The sequence below is a fragment of the Chaetodon trifascialis genome, chromosome 19 (genome assembly GCF_039877785.1).
Source record: "Chaetodon trifascialis isolate fChaTrf1 chromosome 19, fChaTrf1.hap1, whole genome shotgun sequence".
Classification (NCBI taxonomy): domain Eukaryota; kingdom Metazoa; phylum Chordata; class Actinopteri; order Chaetodontiformes; family Chaetodontidae; genus Chaetodon; species Chaetodon trifascialis.
In genome coordinates, this window is record NC_092074.1 from 2492218 (window position 1) to 2502040 (window position 9823).

The following is a 9823-nucleotide window of genomic DNA, read 5'->3' on the forward strand; positions in this document are numbered from 1 at the left end:
TTCGGTGCTGTACCAGGCACAATACATGCACTCACAGTACGTGAGATGCTTCAGATAAAAGCTTCCATCTCACAGCACACAGTCACTGACGCATGCACTCTGAGCGTCACTGCTGCCTCAGAAAATACAAGCGTGGATGGAGACAGGAATGATCAACAAGATAAGAACAATAACAGAAGCAGCTGTGTGGCCTGAAGTTAAACGCAAGAGAGGATCATGGGAAGTTAAACAATTCTGCAAAAAAGATGTTTACAGCTGACTGACAAAACACTGTGAGCTGGAACGAGGCATGATCATAATCATGCAGCTAAGTACTTGTATATGGAACAGATGTCAAACATTCCACACATGCTGTAGGTAACGTTATGAAACCATGGACATTAATGTCCTGTTATAACAGCCTCCACCTGGTTGCAGGGATTCACTCCCATTCAGACACAGCAGCAGCAGTGAGGTCCAACACTTGGCTGATAAGGCGTGGCTCACAGCTGGCATTACAGTTCATCCTGAAGTTGTTGGATGGGGTTGAGGTCAGGGTTCAGTGGAGACCAGTCAAGTTCGCAGCAAACTGGGAAAACCGTTTCTTCGTGGAGCTGGCTTTGTGCACAGAGACACTGACATGTTCAAACAGGAGAGGGACAAACACACACTTTCTAAAACAGTTGAGTAAAAATGCAACACAACTAGAGGAAATGTACAAGTGAACAACTTAACAAAGCAGAGCTTCCTGTCATCCCTGCAGATCCGAGCTCTTGATAAGATGACGGTGGAGAGAGTGTCAGCAGAGAGGAGCGAGTGTCTGCAGAGGATCGAGCAGCGGGCCCTGCAGGAGAGACTGGAGGCAGAGAAGAGACAGGTAACACTAACAACCAGCACAGCTGACCCGGAGTCAGACCGTGTGTGCATCATCACCGAGGGGACTGAAGTCAACACAGAATGCACCACACATTGTTCTACTGATTTTAAAATGCATTTGGTTTGGTTTGAGATTTATACCAACTTTCAATCACACCAAATAAGACAAGTAGGAATAAAGTAAATGAATGTGGCAACTAGTCCCAGTTGCCAATTCATGGGTTCAAGCTGTTTTGGTTTAAGAGAAGGAACCAGCCCAGTCTCCTAAAATTAAAGCTGCAGGGGGCAACTAGCAGGTTTCGGGCTCCACAAAGGTGAGCTAAGTAATGTCAGCTAGTTTGATTCTGTTTAAACAAGGAGTGACACCAACCACACACTGTCATCACAAAGGCTGCAGCGCTGCAGTTGTCCCAGCAATTAAAGCGTATCAGGGCCAACAAGGCTGCTGGCCCTGATGATATTCATCCCTGCACCCTAAAAGTTTGTGCTGATCAGCTGTGCTCTGTCCTTACCTCACTGTTCTCCTTGTCGCTGTCATCTACTAAGATTCCGGCTATGTGGAAAACTTCTTACATTGTTCCCATTCCTAAGAAAGCCAATGTGTTATGTGACCTTGCTAACCTGAGACCAATAGCCCTTACATCTCATATCATGAAGTGTTTTGAGAGAGTGGTGCTGCATCACCTCACTAGGCAGGTGTCTGGTTTTTTGGATCCTTTACAGTTTGCCTATAGAAGCGGTGTGGGAGTAGACATTCACAGTCACCTCGACACCACAGCCAGTTCTGTCAGGATCCTGTTTTTTGATTTTTCAAGTGCTTTTAATACAATACAGCCACACATTTTAGCTGATAAATTAAGTCATTTTAAATTGCATAACAAAACCATTGCCAGGCTTTTAGACTCATCCCCAGTATGTCAGGCTTGACAAAGCTTCAGACATCATTTTAACCAATACAGGAGCTCCACAGGGGACAGTTTTATTTCCTTTTTTATTTTCACTTTATACAGCTGATTACAGACATAGTCAGCCATTCTGTCTAATACAGAAGTTTTCAGACGACACTGCACTTGTGAGTCTGCTTAAGCGTGGCAATGACCTGGCCTACAAAAAAGAGGCACACTCATTTGCCAAATGGTGCAATACAAATTTTTTACAGCTGAATGAAACAAAAGAGCTCATCATTGATTTTAGGAAGAAGAGAGAGGAGGCTGTCCCAGTGACAACAATAATCAAAAAATAGAAATTATGGAGTCCTACAAATATCTTGGTGTCCATTTGGACAGTAAGCTCAACTGGAAGGAAAACACTGGGTCTTATTGAGGAAGGCTCAGTCTAGGCTTTTCTTTCTGAGGAAACTTAGATCCTTTGACATCAGCCCAAGGCTGCTGGGCATCCTCTACCAGGGCATCCTGGCTAGTGTCTTATTTTATGCTGTTCTGTGCTGGGGAGGCAGCATATCTATCGATGACAAGAACAGGATTAATAAGATGATCAAGAGGGCTGGCTCACTGATTGGTTTTAACCCAGACAAGCTTGAGGTAATAGTGGAGAAGAGAACAAGGTCCAAGCTGAAAACAGTCCTTCTCTACAAAAAGCACCCACTCCATAATACATTGAAGGAGCTCAAAAGCTCATTTAGTGAGCGGTTAGTGATGCCTCAGTGCTCTACTGAACGACTCAGACGCTCCTTTGTTCCTGCAGCAGTCAGATTTTTTAACAACAATCACTAACTACTGGTTGTTTGTTGTTTTTTTTAACCTTCTGGAGGTGTATATTTATTTATTTATCCTTGCCTGTATCAATTTAATTCACTTGTTTTGAGTACTCTGTCGTATGAAGTATGCAATCATGTTGATTCAGCTGTTTTTGTGCAGTGGTATGAAATTGTTTGTATTGTTTGTTAAGTGGATGTCTGTGTTTTTTATCGGGTGGCAAAGCAGTTTCTCCTTGGGGATCAATAAAGTTATCTATCTATCTATCTATCTATCTATCTATCTATCTATCTATCTATCTATCTATCTATCTATCTATCTATCTATCTATCTATCTGTCTGTCTGTCTGTCTGTCTGTCTGTCTGTCTGTCTGTCTGTCTGTCTGTCTGTCTGTCTGTCTGTCTAAGATTTTGGCTAATGTTTGTCCTGAGAGCATTCACACCATTGGTGAAATTCTCTCTGCTGGGTTTTGAGATACAACACTGAGGACTCACTGCAGTCAGCCCTGAATAATCTGTTACTTTAAACATTTATTAGCGAGCAGACAGGAAATGAGGGGGGTCAGGGACATGCAACAAAGGTCCCAAATGGTGGACGCAAACCAGGGACTGTGTGGTAATATATGATATGCATTCCAACCATGAGGACACCCTGAGTGCTGAAGAATCACACTTTTTTCAACATGTTAGGGACCATTCTTGAGACCATTTCTTTAAGCTTTACACAGAACTGCTGAGAATGTCAGTGATCTTAAGTCCACAACTGTTGCTCCTCTCACTGGATGTGCCGTAAAGTAAAGTAAGAAGCTCTTCTGTGTGGGTGTATCTTCCCTTTAAGCAGGCGTCCCTGGTCAGTGAGCTGAAGAGCTGGTGTCTGTCCAAGCTGCAGAACATGGAGGTTCGCTTCACAGGAGACCCCAGCAGCACCAAGCTGCAGCGCTCCTCCTCTGTGGTCGAGGGCCTGAATGAAGCCAATGGAGCTGACCTCACTGTGCTGCCGTCTGGCCAGGAAGGCAGCTCCCAGTGCCTAGAGCTCCATAACAGCCCTGCTCTCCTGGACTTTGGCCAGGGGGAGCCCATCGTGGCAGAAGGGGGGTCAGCTAACCACTACTTTGTGGTTCATGTGGAGACCTCTCCAGGTAACGCTTCAACAAACAGCTCACCCAACCAAATGTGTCAATGTAAACATACACTGACACAAGCTCACAGCAGCCACATTGACTTACAGCCGGGAAAGGAAAGCTACAACGGACAGTTAGCCCAATATGTCAGATATGACTGGTTGATAGTTAAATGAAATAAAAGCAGGAATTTGTCTTGATTCACTAAATATTTGTTATTCATTTTCTTAACTGGATGATATCTGTAAAAAAAACCAAAACAAAACAAAACAAACAAACAGAAAAAACTGACTGTAACTACATTCACATGTATTACGTCTTGCTGGTCCTGCACAGAAGACTAACGCATACAAATATTTAGAAAGAGTATTACTATATACGCCTGCTAGTTATGACACTATATTTTAGATTTAGCTGGTTCATAGCACCATAATTGTAAAAGCTTTTAGTGTCAGTTATTTATTTGAAACAGGTTTACGATGTTTATAAAAAGAAAAATCTAAAATAATTCTATGAGGACAGGACAGGATTGGGCCAGCGATGGTCTTCATGGAAATGAGAAGTTACGAGCGCACCTGTATTTAAAGATGCAACGACACGTCACACATCATCAGTGCATTAGGTCGTTAATAATCAACATGTGAGCAGTCATTCATTGACGAGGAGTGATCACAGCAGGCTGTGAATGTCACATCAGCGTTACTTTACCAGTACAGCATTAAATGCATGCATACCGACATGACACAAATATAAAAATATGTTACGTTATGTCGAGTTATATTCATACATTCATTGTACATTTGAGCAGAAGAGAGAAGGAAAGAAAGTAAACCTTGATAAACATGACTCACTTCCTGAAACCAGTTACTTGTATCTCAGTTCCCACCACCCACAGAAATCCCCAGGGTGCAGCAACCAACCACCACAATGGCACCACTAAACAAACAAAACCTGTTCCAATCATTGTGGAGCCTGCCAACAGCGCCCCCATGTGGACTTCCAAACAGGCACAGGGATCCAGGTTCAAAGCTGCTCACACGGTCATCAGTCTTCATTCACATGAAGACTAAATAAAATCAATACTCCATCTGTACACACACCAAGACACAGTTGATACATGATACAAATTCATTCATATGTGAAGTAAGGCAAACGAGAAGTAGTTATAATTACAAGAGTAATTACTATAGTAATCCATACAAAATCAAGTCAAAGCTGTCATCACAGCACTGCACCGTTACCTGAGGAAGAGCATGAGCAACACATTGTGTGACAATACTGTCAATAAACAGATCAACGAAAAAGATTAGCATAAATCTGTACTAAGGGTAATTGTTGCATTCTTCTTCCTCTGAGAATGATTTTATTATTTCTGCAGGGGACACAGGTGTACAGTATGTGATCAACATCACATGTTTCAAGTATTATTTTTCTCTCGGGACCCTTAGCCAGAGGAAAACAGCACCACTGAAATTTGGACTCAGTGTGTCTGTGGCATGCTATTAATGCTTCAGCGTCATGCTGCCAATGAGCAGAATGGCTTGCTCAATAAAGAACATTCGCTGTGCATGTGTGTAGTAACTGAATTTCTTTTGAACATGTGACAGATGGTGATAAGGCACAGAATGCTGACGTCACCTCTCCTGCAGCAGGCAAGAGCCCGATGTCATCAGTCCAGGTGGTTCGACCGAAGGAGCGGTCAGTGATCTGTGCTGACACCCAGAGGAAGAACCAGGACCCAGACATGGTGGAGTACGGGGCGAGAGGGCCCAGGAATGACAGAGGCAGCAGCCTTTCTCCAGCCACAGAGCGCCGCTGCAGCGGCAGGACTGACGCCGGACTCACCGACAGGGAGCGAGGCCGGGAGAGAGGGAAGCACCGCAAAAAGCATTCCCAGGGCAGGACTAAATCCAGGGGGGCCGCAGGAGTCAGGACTCTGGAGGTCTTTGGGGACCAGCCAAGTGAACCGTCCTTCGCTCAAGAGAGGGACAACATGCACGCTCTGGAGGTGACCCAGTACTTCTTCGAGGCAGTGTCGACGCAGATGGAGCGCTGGTATGAGAGGAAGGTGCAGGAGGCTCGCTGGCAGGCCAATCAGAGGGCTCAGGCCGACAGAGCCGCGCTGGTCGAGAGGATCACTTACCTGGAGGACGAGCTGCGCATGATGAGGACAAACAGACATGATGACTGCTAACAGACACCTCATGAAAAAAACAGTCATGATGTGGATTTACGTTCTGTTCCTGAACAGCCAGAGCTACCAGATAAACGACAGGCATTCAGTCTGAATCCCACCACGGAATACAGCTCCCTGTTGGTCGACATGGTAGCGCTGGACTGAGATAGTACTGTAGTAATAAGGGCAGCTATCGTGCACTGTGTGTTGTAAATAAACCAGTAGATGTAAAGCTAGCTGACAGACTGATCTCATGTGCCATTTACAGGATAGACACACTGCATCACTTCAAACACCAGCATGATGTGCAGTGTGTACACACACGTCAACACACTATAAGCCCAACCATATTGGTTTCATATTGGCCATAACGGATCAGCACAGTGCTATCATTGATCATAGTGAAAGCTGTCTGGATGGAGGGAATTGCAGTATAATAAGCTTTTGTTGGTATATGCATGCTGGAATCAGCCCTGTGACTCCACAGCAACAACCTACTGCTCATTGACGAGGAAGTCACTGACACTACTGAAGGTTCTTGTTTTTGTTTAAGAGTGTGGATGTGCATGGTATGGTATGATTTGTGTGGAGGCTGGAGTATACAGTGTTTAAAATATCATTAGTTTATGAACTGATTTAATTAGAAAAAAACATAAATTATTGACAATATCCTCCTAAATTAAACTTTTCATTTGCCTCCTGCTTTAAAGGACCAGTATGTTTTAATTAGTGTACAATCACCTGAAAATAAGAATAAATAAGGAAATAAGGAGCAGGTCCTCTTCCATGGAGTCTGCCATGTTGCACTGCCATGTTTCTACAGTAGCTCAGAATGGACAAACCAAACACTGGCTCTAGAGAGGGCCTTTCACGGCCACTGTAGGTTCTCTTACAGGAGAGGGTGAGGCCAGGTGTGTTCATTAGATTAAAATCTGCAACCTCTTTGTTAGAAACCCTGAAATCCTCCACACTGGTCTTTTAATATACAGTTATCATTTCATGACCCCTTTGAGGACGTGCAAGCAGTGTGCCGCCTAAAAATAAACAAAGGTACACTGAGCCACCCCTTGGAGGCTTGGAGACTAAAGGAGCATTTAAAATGTTTCCTTCAGTTAGAACTAAAATTACATTTTAAAAAGCCTCTGACACTGACTGCAAACAGAGCTGATGTCAGTACATAAACACTGAGTGTGTAATTATTCCAGTGGCACACTCCAGACTTGACATTTGAAACTACAAGCCTATGAGTAACTGCTGCAACCGTTTAAGATAAAAAAAAAAAAAAAAGACCTGTCACATAAATATAGCTCAGTCAAAGGATGCCTAATCTGCTCCCACACATCCATCCTCCCACTGCCATCAGCATCAGCTTTCTGGAGGCCCTCAGTGGCTCAGTTTGCAGAGGATAGTAGCTGTATATTAACCCCAGTGTCTTGGTGTGTGTGAGTGAAATAAAGTGTTTACAATCCATTGAACTGGACAGTAAAAGGTGAAAATGCTCTGCAGGCTGGCTTTCACACATAAACAGACTGTATGTGTCTGTCATTCTTCCTGCTCCAGGCTGAACCAGCCAAGGTTCTACAGCCAACACTAGAGCTGCAAGAGTTTACCAATTAATGGATTGAAATAACATTAACCAATGTGAGGATTTGCTTATTTTCTCCTTTTGAAATCATTTTCTTAAGTTTCACAGACCAAACGGTCAATTAAGAAAAAAATCAGCAGAGAAATTAGGAATGAAATTCCCCATGGGTTGCAGCCCTGGTAAACACAATGTGAGCCATGTCCTGATCCTGAACTATGACTGCCTGTCACCTCTCCCAGAATGTCAGCACCCTGCCAATCTTGCCTACCTGTAAAGGACAACGATGACATAAAATATGAATTCTGTCTGTTGCATGAAGAAAGCTCAGAACTGTGTTGCAGTATTACTGTCTGTCTGACGTAGTGACGTGTTATTATAGTCTGGATATGAATAATGGAATCTGTATGATGATGCCAGAAAACATTTTTGTATTTAAAAGAAATATTCTACATCTGTGTGTGTTTTTTTAGTTCCTGTTTAATATAAACAATACATTCAATATACAGAAAAAGTCTGGAAGATGGACTCAGTCAGTTTCCATGGTGATGGAAAAATCACAGGATGGTTTCCAGACTGATGCCCTCAAGTAAGCTCCATCAATCCATCCATGAAAAGGTGTCCAGCCAAAGACAGGTTTCAATACATTCTGCATTATTCACTTAACAATGACACTAACTGATCAGAGGTTTCCCTCTCCACGCTGCCTCCACCAATCACATCATAGCTGGTCCAGATCAATCCATAGTCCACAGCAGCTCACAGTATTTAACTCCTGGCCAACGCCAAAGACTTCTGCAGCTCCTCGAGGTGGTTGTTAGCTTGTGTGACCATCATGCGGATGGCATCCTGAAAGAATAACAAGAGGACAAATGGTAGTAATGGACAGAGCAGATGATGCAGGGAAAATAAGTCCAATGTCACCACACACATTTGATCTCATAGGTCCATAATACTCCTGCTCTCAGTGTCATCAGCTCTTCGCTCTAACACACACATGGCATAGCAGTTCTGGGTGACCTGGCTATGGAATGCAAAGGCAAACACATCCATCTCCTTACCTGGTCTGTGGCATTTTTATTCCTCTTGAACTCGTCTCTCGCCCAGTCTCTGAGGTACTTCCTGTCTCCCTCGTCTGGTACCTGCCTTATGGTCCTCAGCATGTTTCTGTAAATCCCTAAAATCTTCTGTCTCTGTAAAAACTGACAAAGAATCAGCAGAACAGTTAAAAACGAATTTCTTTATGAAAGATCTAAAATTTGGACCAAGATATTGATTTGATTACTGATGGTTCCAGAGGCTGACTATGAGGAGAATATTCACATTCAATGCATCATTGCATGCTGTGCAATGATGCATTGAAACTTCAATTCCAAAATTACAAATAGCATCAACTCTTTGCATACCACCTCAGGATTCACCTGGAATGATTCTCCATTAACCCATAACACAATAAACACGTTAAACATTATTAATACTAATACTAATATTAATACTTTTGGCTAACGTTGCTAATTTCGGCATAAAATGGATACAAGCCTGGACACGCGCGCGCGCGCGCGCACACACACACACACACACACACACACACACACACACACACACACTCACACACAGCTTGCTAACCCTCGTAGACCTAAGCTAACGTTAGCTTAAGTTCAGGTAAAACAGCAGATAAACACACAACGGTGACCGCGTAACTGATTAAATGTTTAACCCGATTTCTTCACTGGACACCGAACAGAGCTGCAAGTCTTCCTTGAACCGTAAAAACGCTTCTAAAGTCTAGTAACACTTATATACAGACGTACCGATAGCTAACAACCCAGAACAGTTAGCAACGCACCACGGGCGTAAGTTAGTCAACCTGTCCACCTTACTGATACAGTCATATTCCCATTGATGTAACTTTATTTTATGTATTTACCTGCTTTAAAGAAAGTGCTGCATGAGGTAATCGCGTCACTGCCATGTTTGACAGCTCGACAAGGACACACTGGCTCCTGAACATACATAAAACGTTACACACCTACCAGGCGCTGTGCGTCAACGTAGCCGCCATATTGGTGCGGGTAAGCCACACCTCCTAATGTACGTATGTCCATCGGTGTAGGAAGTCTGTCCCCAATGAAACTTCTGGACTTCTGGGTAATTTCATCAGGTATCGAGGCTAAAGTAGAGTCAGTTACAGTAGAACCAACAGTTCTTACAGATCACAATGCAGTAACCATCAGAATAGATATGGGGGTAAGAAAACACAACTTTAACAGAGATTACTGGAAATTAAACAAGACACTGTTACAGAATAAAGAATTTCAAAGAGAAACTCAAAAAATAATAGATAAACACTGGAAACAAGCCAGATTTCTAGAAC

General features: G+C 43.2%; 2 protein-coding genes across 5 annotated transcripts in view; one reads left to right on the forward strand and one right to left on the reverse strand.

Annotated features, from left to right (window-relative positions):
• ankrd6b (ankyrin repeat domain 6b) overlaps nucleotides 1–7138 on the forward strand; it is a 51750-nt gene extending 44612 nt beyond the window's left edge. For 2 of the 4 annotated variants that reach the window (XM_070987787.1, XM_070987785.1), the window contains 3 exons: nucleotides 743–856; nucleotides 3409–3709; nucleotides 5299–7132. In XM_070987787.1, the coding sequence (XP_070843888.1) occupies nucleotides 743–856; nucleotides 3409–3709; nucleotides 5299–5885 (1002 nt within the window). In that variant the 3' untranslated portion in view covers nucleotides 5886–7132. Of the gene's footprint in view, nucleotides 1–742; nucleotides 857–3408; nucleotides 3710–5298 lie in introns of all 4 variants that reach the window. The other 2 variants (XM_070987786.1, XM_070987788.1) reach the window with 2 other exon arrangements.
• Nucleotides 7139–7920: 782 nt separating this feature from the next.
• lyrm2 (LYR motif containing 2) lies at nucleotides 7921–9474 on the reverse strand. The gene is made up of 3 exons (XM_070987789.1): nucleotides 9377–9474; nucleotides 8511–8651; nucleotides 7921–8298 (listed from the first exon to the last, which is right to left on the reverse strand). Exons 1-3 carry the CDS (start codon nucleotides 9458–9460, stop codon nucleotides 8218–8220), a joined length of 306 nt encoding a protein of 101 aa, XP_070843890.1. The 5' UTR covers nucleotides 9461–9474; the 3' UTR covers nucleotides 7921–8217.
• Nucleotides 9475–9823: the final 349 nt, after the last annotated feature.